General features: G+C 50.8%; 1 protein-coding gene across 2 annotated transcripts in view; it reads left to right on the forward strand.

The window, feature by feature from the left end:
- The window catches only part of ASTN2 (astrotactin 2), a 358,900-nt gene that overhangs the window by 28,305 nt on the left and 312,150 nt on the right, over window positions 1-18,445 (forward strand). Inside the window, exon 2 of one of the 2 annotated variants that reach the window (XM_064469222.1) lies at window positions 2,693-2,758. The exons of the other annotated variant lie outside the window; for it this stretch is intronic. Within the exon in view, the coding sequence (XP_064325292.1) occupies window positions 2,693-2,758 (66 nt within the window). The remainder of the gene's footprint in view (window positions 1-2,692; window positions 2,759-18,445) is intronic. 2 annotated transcript variants of the gene reach the window in all.

Genomic DNA, 18,445 nt, shown 5'->3' on the forward strand with positions numbered 1-18,445 from the left:
GTTTCACGCATGGCTTCGTGCTGGTGGGAGCCTGAGTTTCCTGAGGAGGGTGGCCAAACCTCGTGGCTAACCCAGTCCTGGAGCTGAGGAAGGACCAACCCTCTTCCCATGCCAAAGCCAAGAAACAAATGGCCCTGACTTCAGCTTAAAAATTGTGTCCTCACATCAGCTGGGGTAGAGCAGCTCATATATTCTTGTTTCCCTAAATGAAGGATGCACTCAAGCAATTGAAAACAACTTCTGGGACAATCTCGTTCCATTATGTCTAATGGAACCGGGTGTACGTGGCACGTCGCGCGTGCTGATATCTTAGAGAAACAAAGCGGGATTTTCCCATTATTCAGAGAATGGATGAGACGTGAAATGAACTCAGAGGCGTTTCAGTTTGTCACAATAGAGCAAAGTGAGTCACGTTTGGAGGATTCAGGAACAAAATGTGTGCGATTTCTTGTATTTCCCTGTTTGCATGCTCCCTCCCTCTTCGGTCCCCCTCCTCCCTTTCCTGTTAAAATTTGTCAGCAGAAACCCGAACTCAAGGCACACTTGCTTATACTTAAGAGTCATCAGTGGAGGTTAGACTGTAGCCCCCTCTCCTCCCTGGACGGGGCTGCAGGAGAGGACCTCACCAGCTCAGGCATCAGCGGATGCTCCTGAAATGGGATTTTATTTGTCATTTTGTTTGTAAGCCCAGAGGAGGCGTTTGCTTGTGTCTTAAAAGCTGGCAGTGGCCATGAGGAGCAGCTAATCCAGCGAGCCAAGGCAAGAGCATCTCAGCTCTTTCAAATGTTTTTGTTGGAGCATTAAGAAATAACCAAATATCCTGTGAACTGGAATAATTAATCTCATATTGATAAGTAAGCTAATGGATTCAATGGACTATGGGATGCTGTATTTGCAGCCCTGGGGCTGCTTGATGCTTCGCAGCCAGAGAGGAGCATCCAAAACTCCTTTCAGAAAATATAATTTCACTGAAGAAAGGGCGGGTGGGGGCAAAGGGGGAACACTTAAGCTGTACCCTCCAGTTGGCTGAATTAGAACTAAAACTGTCATTTTACTTTGAAATATTATTTCTCATGGCTGGACTGCAGGGAGTTTGGGGTTCTGCTGGGCATGTGTCCTGCTTCCAGCTCTGCGCCATCATAAATGAGGGATGGGGGAGGCTGGTTTGCGATCGGCTTCGGCATAAACCTGGCGAAGGTGTGCAGCACTTGCCCAGGAGCACGGCCTATTCGAACACCTTTGCTTTGGTGGCACTGAAATATTTCCAGAGGCCAAACGGTGCCACCCAGGTCTGTCCTGGCTTGGGCGGGTGTAGGTGCAACGTTAATGCAAGTGAGGAGCACCACAGAGCTGTGTCCTCCCGTAACGGGGGACCTTGTGCTAAACTTGGCAGTGCTTCCAGGGACAATGACCGGCAACGCCTTACCTGGGTCAGCACTTGCTGGGCACCCCCCCGTTTTTGGTTATTTTATCGTTATTGGAGTTTTTTCCAAAGCAAGGCAAGGAGCCGGTGTAGGGGTGGCGATGCAGAGACTGGAGTGGGCAGCAGCTTTCCTCAGTCAGATGGTGCAGAGTTTGGAAGCGGTGTGGAGTATTTCTTTTATGGCCGGCATGAAATACTGCAGTTTGTTTCTCCTTAAGCAGCGTAATTTAATTTTCTCCTGCAAAAATGCTGCCCAAAAATAAATCCCTTACAGGAGAAACTTAATTAGAAAGCCTTGGACATAAATCTCTTGCAGGGCTCTTTGAGCATTCCGGATCCCATCCTGGCCGTAGGGGTCTCCTGCCAGGTGAGGAGGGGAGAGCCCCACTTTCAAGACCTTCCCCTGGAGTCGTTTCTGCCTCTTGTCAAGCTCCTCTTTGCTGCACCTGGGTTGCTGATTAAGAATTACCTTGAAAGGCATCTTCAAACTCTTAAAGGACTGTTTCCCGACTTAACAAATCAATGCATTAAAATCTATAAATATTTAATCACTGTTTGCTCTCCAGCGAGGCTGGCCTTGTGCCTCTTCCCCTCTCTGTTCCCCTCCACACCAGTAAGACCCTTCCCTGCAATGCCCAGGTAATCCGTTTGCTAATGCCCACTGCACGACTGTGCCCCTTCTTCTCTGGTAGCAGGAGGTCCAAAGAAGAAGCAGTCCCCAAGGAGCATGGGAAAACCCTGGCTGGGGTTTCTGCTACAAGCAAATCAGCAACTGCCGTGGCAGGTTGAACCACACAGCTTGAAGGGTGTGGGATTTTTTATTTTTAAATGTTCTCCCATCTCCATGAAGCATCTGCCAGTGCTTTGTCTTGTGTGTGAGGGTTTGAAACTGGTCCTTCAGCACATCCAGGGTAAGCAGGAGGGGGTGTGTGTGGCACTGGGAAGTGAGGGTCCAGCAGGTAACTGAGAAGGCGAGATATTGGCCCTGGTTACGCAGCGGTTGGGTGCGACAGCGGACACCTCCCGTGCTGTACCAGCAGGATGCTCGTGGGCGACTGGCTGCCCAGCCGTACGCCTATTTCTGTGCAAGCTGTGGCCCTGAACTGCAAAACTCAAACCAATCCCCAAGAAAACTCTAAAATTCTTTAGAAAAGAGACACAAATAATGTGGCTTATGAAAGGGGTTCTTTATAACTCTGAACCTTTTTTTTTTTTCTCCCGCTGCAATTAAATTCAAGGTCTTGTATCATCTGCTCTTATCATTCCCAGGGAGAAGCCGTGACAGCCTGAGCACTGGGAGGAGGGAGCCAGGCTGCACCCTGAGCTGGGGGAGAGGTGGGTGGGCAGCCTGCCCTGGGTGCAGTGCCCAGACCCTTCTGGGAGAGGCTGCTGGGGGGGGCCCTGGGATGAAATGGGACGTCCTGCCCGAGCTGGGCTGATGGACAGGGACCAGAGGTGCTGGCGTGGTGTGCTGCGGGTGCAGGAGGCCCAGTTTCCCTGCAGGACTGGAGGCTAATGTCTCCAGTGCCCGTGCTAGCTGGGGTGTTGCTGCATGAAACTTGTTGTGGGAGGGGGAACAGGGCAAGTTTTGCGGGGAAAAAAGCATTTAGACAAAAGCTGATAGCATGTTACGTAGCAGAGAAGGAGCAAAACCTCCCAGCCGGAGCTGCAGGCTGTTGCTTGCAAGAGCTTTCCCTCTCCTCTCCCCCTGCTTGTGAGCTTGATGGCTTCTTGCTGCGCTGTCGCATGCCTGCGGCGTTTGTGTTTTCCCCATTACTTGTTTGGAAGATTTCTGGGGCTGTTGGCCTGAGTTATGGAAAGAGGCAGGCGTCGGAGCAGCTGTGTTGGTGATGATACCAGGGCTCAGCCAAGCTGGGCGCAGACTGCTGCTTTCCTTCGGTTGCCGGCTGCACTTCCCGGGGAATCTCATTATCCTGGCTCTCTTCTCAACCCGTAACAATTTATTAGCCTTTGCCCATCTCTGGAGCTTTGGCTGTCTTTGCCTCCTTTCCTGAAAAGGTGACATTTGAAGGGATTGAAGATGTCAAAGTGAAGGCTTAAAATGGGCAGGCACGGGGAGATGGGTGCCGGTCCTTCTCCAGGCGGTCGGCAGAAGGTGCTCCCCCAGAGCGGCAGCCCTGTGCCCCGGGTTTTGTGCAGAGCGCCAAGCCCTGCCTCGCGGGTACCGGGACCGGACTTGGCAGGCTCTGTGCTTGTGTGCTGTAATTTTGAGAAGTCCCAGCGATGTGGGTAGACTTTCCTGGGTGTTCAGGGGGAGATGTGTGCCTGGAGATGCAGTGCTGGATGCCTGTTAGTGCTGGCCATCACTGGTCCAGGAAGAGGCTGGATGATGGATTTGCCTGCAGGAACCTTAATGGGGTGCCCCCTTGTCCCATGCTCTAAGTGGCTTCATCTGGAATCTGCTTTATTTCTGAAAGTACAAATGAGAGACAACCAAATATGTGGGGCTGGCTGGCTCCAATTCAGGGGCTTTAGCGGAGTCCTCCAGCCAGGAGCCTGTGGGGAGCCCAGGGAAGCTGGAGGCGGTGGCAGGAGCCATCCCATTTTGAAAACAATGAAATGCAAAATGTCTTTATTTCCCCCCGCCCCTCCCCTGAAATGGGAAGGAAATTCCAAAAAATCTCGTCATGACAACTCTGACACTTCTGTTCCCATTTGCTCCAAAATTACCTTCCAAATATAGTTCAGTTCTTTCCAGCAGAAGACCTGTCAGAGAGACTCTTCCAGGACAGCTGAGGAAGAGGGAAAATACTGAAGCAGCATCCATCCCCACTATCTCTAAGGGAACTAAACGTGGCACATTTCAGCTCTGGGTGCCTGTGCTGTGCTCTCTCCTGCAGCATGAATCCCAAAGGGAGACAATGTTCTGAGTATTATAATTTGATGATAATAATTCAGCATTTACAGAATCTTCTATCTCTGAATAACAAAGGATGTCAGGAAAAAAATATTACCCCCAGTGACAGGTGGGGGGATGAGAGGTGAAGTCGAGTGAGTTGAGCTGAAGATCTGGGTGTGAAACCTGGGGTTTCTGACTTCTGGGCTGGAGAGCTTTACTTTCCTGATGCCCTCCCCACACCCCAGCTGCCTCGCAGGGGATGTCACCCAGAGGGTGCTGATGGGGTGCTCTGGTTGTGGAGGTTTTGGGGATTCTGCAGCCCTTAGTGCAGTTCGCGGGTACATCGTCGCTGCGGTGGGCTCTGCTGGAAGGCGAGATGCCAGCAGTGAGGGGAGGGTGTCCCAGAGCTTTGGAGACAACGGACAGAAAATGATTTGTTTGAAAAGTAAATAAATGCAAGCTTTCAGAAAGGGTCCGGTCGCTGTTTCTGATGACATAAGAAATGGCAAGGCTTCAGAAAGCAGGCTGGGTTTGTGCTCCTGCCCTTGACACGCTATTCAGATATCTGTATGAAAGTGATGTCCATATTATCATTATACCTAATTGTTCAAACTCCTTCTTATCTGCATGACTTCACTTCTGAAATGACCGAATGAGAGGATGGGGGAGAGGAAGGGGGGGGGGGTGTCTGCGGTAGTGAGTCAAAACCAGGGATTAGAACAGAAATTGTCTTATAATTAAAGTTACAGAGCTGCTGCCGCAGCAGTGTAATTACTAATGGGGATCAGTGAAGCGCAGATGAGGAAACATAAGATACCTGGCTGTTGGTGAGCATCTGAGCAGGGGTGAGGAGGCAAAATGATGCTGTTTGGGAGGACAGCTGGGGATGAAGTCAGGGGATGAGCAGGGTGAAAGGAAGGGGAGAGGAGAGCAGTCCTGTGCTGTCACAGCTCCCGGAGGTATTTCAAGCTGGATGCATGGTATGGGGTTCTCTTTGACCAGGTTTGCGTGTGCACCATCAGGTACGGCGAAGCACCTTGCAGCCCCTCCCGCCTGCTGCCGGAGGGGCTGCCGGCATGTGCGTGCGTTTCACTCCAGGAGCAGGCGACCTGTTGTTTCTGTGAAGGGAACCTTTTATTTGGTGAGCATTGGCCTCTGCTGCTTCATTTCATGCTCGGTGCTTGAAGATCAAGGGCTGTTTCTTTCCAAGACCTTTATGAAATGCGCCTGAGTTAGTGGAGCTGGATAGTTAACACTGGGAGGGAGGATGGGAGGTGGTTTTTTCCTGGTCCAATACTTGTGGCTGTTGTGTTGCATTCCTCTGCCCCTTCCATGTACGTGCTGCCTGTTTTTTATTTATTAATGTTGACCAAGCGTTGGTTTTTGGGAGGGTTCTCTGCGGTGACACAATTAGAGCTGTGCATCGGCAAACGCTCAGAAATGAGCAGTTATCTGTGTCTGCTCCTGGCAAAGGCCGCGGAGTTGCTGGCTGCCGAAATGAGCTTTGGTGACCCTGGTTTGGCTCTTGTGCTCAGGGTCAAAAGGAGTTATTTTTATTTTTGCCTTCTATATGGCCAATAGCATCTCTTCTCATTTGGATGCTCTTTCTGCTGGTGTCTCTGCCCGGTTGCTGCCTGGAGGATGGAGCGCAGCTGGATGTGGCTATGGTACCGACAGCCTCAGCATCCTCCACCCCAAGGCAGGAGCATGGGATGCGCTTCTCCACTACCAGAAGTTAAACTAGAGAGAGGCAAGGGCTGTTTCCTGGGTTGTGCTGGGGGGGTTAAGGTGGAGAAGTTGTTCCTGCTGGCGTGAGCTCTGCACCCGGTGAGGACCGAAGCGGGCTGGGATGAGGGGAGTGCCAGGCTGCAGTACCTTGTGCTAATGCACTTCCCTGCAATATGCAAAATGCTTACAGGAGCAATGGGAATTTCTGCCTGACCTCAGCTGGTGTGATCAACTGATGCCCTGAAGCATGAAAATAAATAGCTCTGACTCATAAGAACAAGTGGTGCAATTACTTTAGCTAGGATAAAATATTTGTAAGTATCTAATCCTTCTCTGTACCGTGTGCAGAAGCGAGTACTTATCTCCCCGCTGCTCCCTCTTCCCCGCAGCAGCACAGCTCCATGCAAGCAAGGAGCCTCTTAAACTCCTCGTGCCTTGGTACATCTGTTCCCGCAGCCTTTGCTCCAAGCTGGGGCAGTGGGAGGGAGGCGCAGCCCCGGGAGTTGCTGTGAGTGGAAGTTGTGTCTCTTAGTTTGGGGTTATATTGTGGCTTTGCCTTAAAAAAGTAGGGCAGGAGCGAGTGCCTGGAGATCTGTTAGCAAAAGGACAGCTCAGAAGGAGCAGGAGGTATGAGTTGAAGCCCAAGGAGAGTTCCCTGGCTCCTGGCTGGGTGTGTGGCGTGGCGAACGTACCCACCAGCAGCATTAGGGTTTCTCCTGGGGTCACTGGTGTGAAGGGGCTAATCCGGGGTGTTTGGCCTGGCTGAGGGTTGGCTGCCGGGCTCTGGGGCTGGCCAGCTTGCCTTGCCTCGCCTCTTTAGCCTGGGAGCGGTGGAGGGGAGATGGGACTGCCCCGCCAGCGGGAGGCTACAGGGGTGGTAGCAGTGAACCCCATTAAATGACACACAGAAGGTGAATTCGGATGTGAACTTAACTTTTTTTTTCCTTCCTTAATACTAGCCACCAGCTGTGTCTCTCCCCTGGATTTGCTAGGTGCTGTTTTATGTTTTAATTTTGACTTCTAATCACTGCAGCTGATCTCATGTGTAGTGGTGGGGAGCCCTCTGCATCCCCTCGCCCCCGTGTGTGGGCACACACCTAATCCCTCCTGACCCACAGGTGAGAAAGGCCTTGTGCCTTGGATGCATTGACGTGGAAAATAAACAGCTTAACAGGCAGGATGCTGGAGTCGTGTCGGGGCTGCTGCGCGGGGCCGGTGCTGGCCGTTAGCAGCTCGCGTTGCCCAGATCTTGGCGTGCAAATGCTGCCTAATCAATGCCGACATACGGAGGCAGCACAGTGGGCAGGAGAGCGCCGGCGAGATGCAAGTTGCGCTCCGGGAAGGGCGAGGGCAGCGCCATTCGTCCCACAGGCCGAGCTCGTGGGGGTCTCCGTCTTGCTCTCCTTTGCGGTGCCCCATGGTCAGTCCCAGGGACAAGGCTGGTCCCAGTGCAAAGCTGGGATTTTTCTGACTCAAGCATTTTCTTTCCTTTTCTGTTTTGTTTGTTTGTTTGTTTGTTTGTTTTTTCATTGGGTTTGGCCCAAGAGTGATTTAATGATCTTCTTCTACAATTCAGGGGGTTTTTGGCTTTGTTTCAAGCATTCGCTATTTCAGAACTAATTGTCAAATGAAACATCAAGTTCACAACAAAACATTTTAAGGGTTTTTTTTCCCTTAATGCTTTCAGCAAACAGAAAAATGACTTAATCTCATGGCTGTGGCCTGATGTCCAATCTGCGTTTGATAGTGCTATATTTGGACAAATGTACAGGGCAATACATTCCTCTTTTCTTCTTTCCCCCCCTGCCGATTTCACAGTCAGCAGGAAAATAGTCCTGACTTCAGCTGTACTCTTACAGCATTAGCATCTTGCGAGGACCTGCCCCGAGCGGCTGGAGGTGTGCAGATTACTGCTGCAGACTGCCCGTGTACTCGCTGGCGGCTGCATCAGTCTGTCTCATGGTTTCCAAGGTTTCTTGCATGTCCAGGGAACAGGACTTGCTGAAGGAAGGCTCTGTAGCACTGGACCGCAGCGTTCAGATGACTCAAAGGCAGCCTGAGTCTAGCTTACAGCAGAGCTAAAACTGGGGTTAAGGATCTGGTGGTCCAGCGCTACCCTCACTGATGTTCCCCATCCTCCTCTGAGCCCTGGTGCTGCTGGGGAGCTGCGGGTTTGCCCTCTCCCCCGCGTCTTCAGGGTGTCGTGATCTTGGGGTGGTGGTGGTGCCTCGGACCAGGGGAGCTCTGCCTGCGGGGGGACATCATCTCCTGGGGCTGGGAGAGCAGGGCGAAGCACTACCAGAATAATAGGATTTGGTTTGTTTTAAAGAGACTGAAATAAGCTATTTCTCATAGCTGCTCATCTCTGGAAGATGCTTGCCCATGGGAGAAAAACAAGCCTGGAGTACAGCGCTTTTTAGATAGCAAATAATTGGTGGGACAAGGCCAGTTTTCGAGAGCTTGAGGCCAGCGTTGTACCTGCTCGGCACCCACCAGCAGGACGAGGTCTCTCCAGAGCGCTCGCTGCCCAGCAGCTTCAGTATTCCTGCCAGGTTCCCCGAGCAGGGCTTGAAACTGAAAATGCCTCCAATGCACACAAACTAATTACTGCCGCCTGCCCCTGGAGAGTGCGTGTGATTTGAGCTGCAAGTCCTGTATCTTGATCATTCCCTGGGAAAGAAACAAAAACAGTCTTGTAGCAGTGGTCCCCACAGACTTGGGAAGATGTGTGACTCAAGCTTGATTGCATTACTCCATCAGCAACTGCGATATTAAAAACATTTAATAAACACATTTGGAGCGCAGATTGACGCGCCTGCGTTAGGCTCGCTTTGGGAGCCGAGCGCTGAAGTTCACCGTGGACGTTGTTTCTTGCTGTGGTGTGTCAGCACGGCCCCGGCAGCGGCTGGTCCTGGCCCCGAGCTGGGCTAACGCTGCGAGTCACCGGTTTCCCAAGGGAATAATTTCCTGGACCTTAATGCTAAAGCTGGCCAAGGGAAAAGGGGGCTATCCCGTGGCAAGCCTCCGGGCGTCAATGATTCTGAGCCCTTAGGATATATATATATATATATATAAAATAATTTTTTTTCTGCCTTCAGAATGGGGTTGTGTTGATCTGCCTGTCGCATGCATCAGGTTGTGTTTTGCGATTTGGTGTGTTTCTTTTTTTCGCTGTCACTCTGATCAGAAGAGACAAAAGCCTCCCCATGGCACCGGGCAACCTTCCTGCTGAAAGGGGAACACCCTGGGAAGGGTTTGGATTGAGCAAAGCAGGCCCTTCTGATGGAAACCCATTAGCTGCTGCTGCTGCTTTTCTCCCTCCTCTCTTCCTTGCTAGAATAAAGTGGTTTGCATCATTTTCCCCCTTGTTTCAGCCAACAAACATGTTTGTTCCTCCTTAATTACCTGGGTGTCAATGGGGTGCTTCATCACTGTCTCTCCTCAGCCAGTTCCTTTTCCTTTCAATATGTAGCAGATAACCAGGGGCCTCAATTGCAAATCCTGCAAAATCCTCCAAACTGGAAAAAAACCCAAAAATGACCTTAAGATGACTTTCGATGTCCATGGAAATTAAAATTAACTGGACTTATTTGACTGGCCTGAGGGGAGGAAGATATTTAAAAAAAAAAAAAGAAAGACACAATCTGACAAATGAGCCGGGAAAGTTTCGAGTGTCTCAGGTGAATGGGAACGTTAGAATATGTATTAGTTATAAATGCTCTAGTGCAGGGTGCCTGAAATTGTTGTAGGAAAATAATCTGTGTGGATGCACGAGGAATGGATGTGAGATGCGCAGGGCTGCGGTAGGAACGTGACCCCGCGAGCGGGTTTCCCTGCAGCTGGGAGAGAGCAGGAGCCGAGCGGTCTGCGCTCGCTGGGGAGCTTGGGGGACTCGGCTCGCCTTCGTGCGCTTCGCTCGCGCTATGAAGGTTCATTTTGGTGGTGCTGGCGGCTCTGCCTGAGCTTGGCCCTCACTTTCGATGCGTCTTGCACAAACGCAGAGGGCGGCAGAGCGAAGGGACGTGGCGTGCGGGTGCTGTGTTCTGGTAGCTGTGAAGCACAAAATGGCTCGCACAAGGACACGTAGGCTGGTCCTGGCGGAGGTTGTGCTTCAGTCCAGATCCCCTGAGCTGCCACTGCTGTATCTCACCTGTGAGGCCTCTTCCATATGGACAAACAAGCTGATGGACACAGGGCGGAAGGTGGCTGGAGATGTGCACGGGGTTGGTCCTCTTGGGATTTCCCAGGCCCCGGGGTTTTGCTTCGAGCAACCACGTTCCCAAGGCGGTCGCACACTGCTGTAACACCATGTAGTGTCACCCTTGCCCTCATGTCAAGGGGACACATGTCCCATGACAGCCTGACGGAGTAGCTGTCCTCTTCTGTCTACTGCTCGAGTGTGCTCCTTGTCTTAGCCGATACCTGGTGAGGTGAAAAGAGACTAGATGAAGGCAAAGAAGCCAAAAGCACGGTGTGTGGAGGGGGAAGGCGCTGGGTGTGTTGACTTGAAGGAACACACCGTCTCATTGAATGTGAGGGTGCACTGGGGTCATGTGGCAACCCCCGTTCCCCATCCCCCCCGCACTGCTTGGCCGGGGAGGGGGTAGAAGAGTTGGGAACGAAGCAGCTCGAGTGAGAGCGGCTCGGTGGGGGTATGGCAGCCAGCCAAGGTGAACCCACCATGGCAGGCAAGCAAGGCGTGTGCAGGTACAACCTGTCACCCAGCCCAGGGCAGGGTGGCTGTGCTGAGGTTCTCGGGGTTGTGTGTTGGAGGCTACGGCTGTCGGTCCCAGTCTGGAGCTGCTGGAGAAGGGATTCCCTTGCACTGCAGTGTGAAGGGTCTGTGCTCCCTGATGGTCCAGGCCATTGTTCCATCTCCATGACTGCTTCTTGTTTGCCTATGGACTCGTTTGTCAGGTTGGGCAGCAGCATTATCTTGACAAGAGAGAGAGATTTAGAGCTCTGTAATCCATGCTTGTCCATCCTAATTACTTCCCTTACTAGCCTTCAGGAGAGTAACTTTACAGTGGTAATTAGTCTCTTCAATCCCACCCTATCTTAATAATTAACATGGAGTTAGAATGTGAGCAGAGGATCTCTGTTTTGGGCTGAAAAGGTCCTTTGGTGGGGAACAGTGACATAGATTTCTTAAGCCTAGAGAGGACAACCTTGGGGATGGCACGGGGAGGCTGTGGGACCTGTGGGACACTGACAACAAGTAGCAAGCAATGCGAGTGAAAACTGTGTTTCCACAGTGTGAGTTTGGATGTTTTATTACAGGAAGCGTTTGGCAGGCGCTGGTGATGCGGTATCGGAGTGGTAAGCATCTGCGGTTTGTATGGGCTTCACCTGGAGCTGCGAGCATCCAGCTCTGCTGAAAATGAGCCCATTCATCATCTCTAGGGTTTGAGACACAGCACAAAAGGGGCAGTTTGACCTAATACTACCCTATAGCAGCTGTAATTACTGAAGTATAATTAATTTCAAATGGATCCAGAGACTTCTTTCCATTAACATCCAGAGTAAAAAAGAGTGAGTGGGCAGGAATCGCAAGCCAGGCAGTGATCAGCCTGACAGTCATTGCAGGCAGGGGATAAGTTGCATTTTGCAGAGGCAAAGGGCAGGATTAGACCTAGCAGGGCTCCTGCATGCTTCTCTGGGAAGACACTGGTTTTCACTTCTGGTGTTTAAATGAGGATCTTAGCTCTGAGTACAAGCAATATAGCTTGTGATGTGATGATCAAGGGCAGCCACGGTGGCAAATCTCTTGCAGGAAGCTTGATTCTCAGCTTTTTCCAAGTGCAAGTGCTTCAGTTTATAACACTCAAATCTCATTGGGGTAGTGTGTTGGTTTTGGTTATGTCCTTTTTTCAGAAGGAGGCCCACAGAAGAAGTTTGCAGGAGATGGAAAAGTGGGGCCCTGGAAACTACTCCATTCTCACCAATTTTAGATGATATTGCTAAGGCAGGATGCACAGAAACTGGGTTGTTAGTCTGGACACTCAGTGCTGCCTCAACTCGAAGATCTGGCTGTGTGTATCGAATCTGGTGTTTCTTTGAAATTGGTTAAGTCTCAGCTCAGTCTTGTTTTGTGCTTTTTGGAATGAAGCCGTTGATCAGCAAGGTGGGTGTGAGGAGCAGCAAGTGCTTTTGCATGGTTTGCCAGCTTCTGGGGATGAATGCAGCTGGGGCGCCGCTGCTCTGGAGCTGACCTCTGTCTCTGAGGAGCTTGAGAGTAAATGTATGTAAAGGGAGGGATGGAATTGAAATTTTTTTTTTTAGGCTGCTTCTTTAATTTTCAGACATCATGTATGTAATCTGGCTCTGGGAAAAACATCTTGGTTTTTATTACAATCCCCAAAGGCTCATACTGATAGGTTGGTTTAGAGCTGGCAGTAATCCCTTCGAGAAAGCATCTGCAAAACTATCTGAAAGCTAGACTCTGCACCATCTCTGTTTCTCAATATCTGTCCTCACTGGCTTTTTCCATCCTTATCCCCAGTCTGTTCCCTTGTGCTGGAGCTCCAAAAAAAAACCTGCTTCTGCCAGGTCAGCCATCCAGGTTAACCATTGGACATGGCCAAGAGGGTCTCAGGTCCTGGTTCCACCCAGGCTTTGAAGTAGGAGTGCAGGGACATGGAGGGGCTCACCCATCTGAAGAGCTTCCCTCCCTTGCCAGCCATTGCTGCAGAAGCTGTATTTCCCTTGGCTTCTTCCAAGATTAATTCGATCCCCACCGTGGAGTGGTGCCAGGCAGGTGTCAGGCTCTGATGGATGGGCAGAGACACTAAGCAGTTGGGTAAGGATCCCGCTTGGTCGTGCCCCTTGGCTCCTTGCCCCGCTCCCGTGCCGGGGACACGGCCCCTCTGCGGTCCACCTTTCCCTTCCATCATCACCATCGTGCTAAACTGAAGAGACAGCACCGTTCAATAATTCATAACCTCGTGTAGTCTTTGTAATATTTAAAGGAGGAGAAAAAAAAACCCTTTGGTTTGTCCTTCCTCCAGGCTGGAGATAGAGGAGCAGGAGTGATGGAGGCTGTTGGGCTCCTTGGGCAATGCTGTTTGTCCAACCTGGTGCAGCGACGGATACAAATGCCTTCTTGCAGCCAGATGCAGAAGGGAGGGACACAAGGCAGGCAAAAGCCCTCTGAAGGTGTGAACGTTGTGTTGGAGAAGGCTTTGCAAGCGACTCATGCGGGGGCCAGAGAAAGTGCTGGCTAAGATTTTACTTTTTCATTTGGTTTTGAGTGTGTTTAAATGATTCTCATGGTCAAGTCTGGCTTTCAAATGGGATTTGATAATTCCGAAACTGGGATGTTACTGAAACCCAGCAAAACTGGCTCTTCAAGCAATTTTCCGATGAGTTTTGAACAGTTGCCTTCCCATCTGTGTAACATAGCCTCATGGAATAACTGTATAAGCTGTTCTGCTTCCTCTGGCTATAAGGTGAGGTGCTGGATTTATCCCCCACCCATCCAGGCTTATTTTCATTCTTGTACAGACTTTTCTGAAACCTGAGTAGAAGGTGCTGTGCAAGTCCAAAGTGTTTGATTGTTTAGAAGTCACTGGAGTATTTTGTGTTCATTATTTTAACAATTGGAGAGAGGGTTTTATTTTCTCCAGAATCATAAACACAATCTTCAGTGTGTTTTATGAAAACAATAAACCTAAACTCTAATAACCACACATTTTCCTTGCTTTATGTACACACATCCTTGGGGAACAGAGCCTCAAGGACTCATCTTGCTCTGCTTTTAACAGAGTTTTAATGTGCTCAAGTTGGTAAGTGGTGGAGAGCTAGATTATGAATTTGCTTTGGTACCTAAAGGAGTTTTCTTTCCCTTTAAAAATGTTCAAGGTGAGCAAAAAAGGCACCTCTGGAAGAGAAAGCCAGTGACGCAATGCGAAAATTTCAGCACTGCGATCCGAAAATCAGGCTTCATTTGAATGCTGTATATTGCAAAATCCTCTGTATGAGGACTAATTAGCTTTCTTGCATCTCTTTCCTATCCTGTGAATAATACTGTTTTCTTTTAGAAGAGATCTGAGGCTCTCAGAGGCAATTTATAAAGGAGGATGCTCTGTTACAGATGGAGAACCAAAGCGGGGAGACGAAAGGACGCAGTTCCTAAAGTATTTAGCCACCTAATGGATTTTTTGTTTTTGAGTGCAGAAGTAGGTTAGGGCCTGAGCTTTGTCTGTGGTAGGTTTTTTTTTTTTTTTTTTATTGAGAACTCACTTAACAAGACAGTTTTCATCCAGAAGTGCTGAGAAATCCAAAATACCATGGAGATGCTCCAGTTTGGAACATGTTTCAGGGGAAGGGGGGGAGAAAATCCCACCTTTTCGCATTCTTCAAAGCAGAGCGTGTGACCGGGTGGGTAGGGGTCCGTGTGCGCTGTAGTCACCCTGGGACAGCAAATGGCCATGGTCCTGGCCGCGTCGCGACCTACGGTCACTGCTGCTGGAGGGGGTAGACAGACAGGTTATTTTCCCCTCTCCCTCGTGGTGAAACTTCCAAATGGTCTTTATTTTGCACCAGAGGCCAGGATAAGGTTCAAAATCTCAGAAGAGCCCCTTTGATCTTCATGGGAGCAGCTTCTCTATTTGTTTGATTTCACTGTGGTGTGACTAGGACATGCAGGCTGCGTCTTTGCCTGCCAGAAGCCCCAACAGGGCCAAGCAGATCTATAAATATGTGAATTTATAAATTTCTGTGGGGTGAGTGGCAGAGCCAGGGGTTGAACAGAGGGCTTCTCAGTATCTGCCCAGTGTGGCAGCGATGGGCACTGTAAAGGATCACCAGGCTGCACTTACGGCTCATCCTTGCAAGCACCACGTGCTCAGAGCAGGAACCCCAACGTGTGGGGCATCAGGAGGGACAATGTATGTCTGTAGATCCCAAAGCTGCAACAGCAAAGGGCTGGAGCCCTGAATGCCAGTATCCCCGGTGCACAAATGATCTCGGCGGGTGGAAAGTTGTCAGGGAGGAAAGAGGAGGAGATGAAAGGTGTTGCTGCTGCTGATGGGCAGAAGGTGGTGTGTAAATGCAGACAAGTGCCTGCCTCCCTGGGAGGGGAGAGCTCTGAGCCAGCACTGCATGGGCCGGCTACGGGCCCCATGCTTACGGTCCTGGGCAGCCGGAGTTAATTCGTGTGTGTTTAACACGGCAGAGCTGCTGGGCGCCGTCGCTGTTTCAAGCTAAGGTGGAGTTCTCGCGTCCAAAGTCCTTTGATGGTTGTCTGTGAGTATCAGGGCTCTCTGGTTTCCAAAAGGAACAATCCACAGAAGAGTGATAAATGTGTTTAATTTTTGCAGAGCTTGTAGCCTGGTTTTATCCCAAGATCCGTCTCTTGAGGTTTTATTAGCTGATGGTGTCTGTAGGAAAAAGTCAAAGCGACTAGACAGGAACAGCCGTGGAATTGATGTAGGAAGCAAGAGCATGTTTTGGAGATAATGTTTCTCATTCTTGCCATTACTATGTGCTGAGTTTAGGCAGCGCATTTCCAGTTTGCTGTGGTTTTACAGCTCCTGCCTGCCAAAAAATCCTCCGGCTGGCCTCCGGCTTGGGCAGGGTGTGAGCTGCACGCTCTGCTCGTCATGGGCCCCCTGCTCTGGTCACTGGGACAGTCCCTGCTGGGTTGGAGCGCAGGGACCAGTGACAAGACGGGTGACAAATGCTCTTCTCCCCTGCGCCCGGTTCTGATAAACCTGGTGCAGAGGAAAGCTTGGCTTGGCTTGCTGAAAGCTCCAGGTGGCAGGAAGGGCCCATCTGCTCCGGGTGTGCTGGCACGGGGAGATGATCACCCTACCTTTGAATCTGGGAGAGAGACGATTTGCAAACATGTGTTGATGTGTTCCCGTAGGAAGCCAGGCACTAAATCATCACCTTGCAGCTTGCGTGCAGATTCATCCAGGGAACCTATTTAATTAGGGGATAAATTTAGAAATCAATTATTAGTTGCAGAAACAGTTTCTTTCCCTCTAATGAGGCTGCAAGGATTCATCCCCCTCTGCCTCTTTCCCATGACCTTTGTGTATGCAGATCAAGGGTGGAAATGCTCCGGGTCTCTTCTTTCTCGGTGTAGGTGGCCCTTTTTGGGCAGCTGCCATACAGCTTTCCCCGAGACTCTGTAAGGACAGCAAGTGGATCTCATGGTGTGGTAATGATGGGGGCACCAGGTCCACTGTTAATGGAGACATGGGTTAGCCTTTCCTAATGGGGTAGGGGTTGGGAAGGGATGTGAACTTGTTGGGAAGGGGAAAATAAGGATGAAGGGCTGGAGCGGGGTGGTAGCCCTGTTGCTAATGATAGGAAGGAAGGATGCGGGGCAGGAAAAGCTTCATGAAGCATTTCCACTGGTGGGGAATGCTAGGCAACCTGGCTGGGAAGGAGTGGGACCGTATGGGGTGGTGTGGGTTGATGGTGAGTTGGCAAAGGTTCTGCAAAGCCAGGTTAGGGCTGCAATGACAGTAAAGCTGGGCCTCGTCTGCCTGTTTGGGAAGATGTGGCGCCGGTGGGCTCGAGCTACCAGCAGAGCTGGAGGAACTCCTGTGCAAGCGCAGCGGCTGGAGACCTCCCTGTGCCTGGCTCAGGCTGGCACCCCATGGCATTGCACCCTGGCACTGTCGCAGGCGTTTCCCTGACCCTTGTGCAAGGGCTGGCACCCCGGCACGGTAACAGGGGTGTTGGAACGGCCTGGCCACCTTCTGGAAGTGCTGCAGGGTTTTCTAGTGACACAGGATTGCTCTCTTATTTCGGGAGGTGATGCACTTGTTGCAAGACATGGCTAGCACCCCTGCTTCTCCACTTGCGCTGCTGGAGAAAGGGACCCTGCTTTTGCTAGCCCAGGGCGGTGATTGTGTTTGTGAGGACACTGCTGCTTCGGGCTTCGGTCTCTGCCACTTCATTGCTTCTAATGACAAATTGCTTACCTTCTCTTTTGGCTTACCCACTTTTAAATGGGGAAAAATTATTTTGCCCACAGGCTCCGAGAAGCCTTAATAAATTCGGTTGCTTTTATTATTTTGGATTTTAATGTCTCCTCGTCTTACGATGCCACTTTCTGAGCCCTCCAGCGACTTCTCTGTGCTCTTAGATCATCTGCTTTGAGTCCAGTTCATTTCAGTGCAAGTCAGTCCAGAGAGAGGTGAGGATTTTCACAGCTACGTCTCATTAAACCCTTTTGCTTCTGGCAGCCGGACGGCTTGCAGCCTCCCACCGCAGCCCTTTGCTCCAGGGCTGAGACTGCCCAGGTGGTCTGTCCTGCTCAGGGAGGGTCCTTGGTGCTTGGCCAGCGGGAGGCTGTCCGTGTGTCCCGGGCTGATGGCATCCCTCTGAGGTAGATAAATGTGCAGGTTGCTCCTGGATTAAGGTGTAATACTGGGCTCTCAGAGGGAAGTGAATTTTCTGTGAGGTTGTGAGAGCTCATTTCTGTAAGTAGGAGCTGAATTTGGGGTTTGTGTGTAGCCAAGACAGAACCTGGGTGCTTGAGTGGTACCTGGGAGGCTTTGGAGAACAGGGGGCTTTCCAGGGAGCAAGCGCTCAAGAGCCTCTCCCGCAGAAGAGATAAGACCCTTAATACTTTTTAACCACGGTGGATGACTGCCTTGACAGCAAGTGAAGGGACCCTCTTAGTGTAGGAGCCCGTCAGGATGCACGTGAAGGGGCTCCAGCAAATGTTAATTCCTGGTAACTGATACTTTTGCCTTTTTGGGTGAGGGTATGCCCAGAATTTTCAGGCTACTTGGCTTCTGATGCACGTACCTGCTGCTCCAGGTGACACATAGGCTGAAGAGCCCAAGTTATCAACTACCTACTTTTTTTCCTTAAAATCCCCAGCCAGCCGTCAGCTCCTCTCCTTTGCACTTCTGGCTCTTCCTCCTTGGAGAAGGACATCTGTCTCTCAGGAGGGTGAACATCCTAGTGCTTGTGTCTCTAGAAAGTGGTGAGCCCTCTTTCCTCCTTCCCTACTTTCTCCTCCTCCTCTCCCCATCCCACCCCAGTGCGTGGGGAGTTTCTACTGGGAGCCCCCCAGCGCTCAAGAACTTACCGGGAAGGGAGATCCTTGGAGGAACCATGATAGAAAAATTACTTTGCTTCACAGTTTGAGCAGTGCCCTGAGCTAGGAAACTACCTTATCGTTTGAAGAGGTATGTTTCCTAAATAGAGACATTTAAAAAACACATAGAGGTTATAAAGCACTTGGCTAGTTTTAATCAAGCTCTGAGTGATGCTCGCCCCTCGAGGCCGGCCCCGTTCGCTCACTCCCCGGCGTACGCTGTGCAGGACGGCGGAGGCTGTGAAACGTGGTGCGCTCCTTTGTTGTGAAGTCTGCCTGGCTTTGCAACGCTCTTCAAGTCACCTGAATAGGTCATGTTGCCCTTCTGCTCCTGCCGCAGCTTGCAGGGAAGAGAAGGGCGGTCCCCGCT

Source organism: Phalacrocorax carbo, chromosome 18, assembly GCF_963921805.1.
Source record: "Phalacrocorax carbo chromosome 18, bPhaCar2.1, whole genome shotgun sequence".
Taxonomy (NCBI): domain Eukaryota; kingdom Metazoa; phylum Chordata; class Aves; order Suliformes; family Phalacrocoracidae; genus Phalacrocorax; species Phalacrocorax carbo.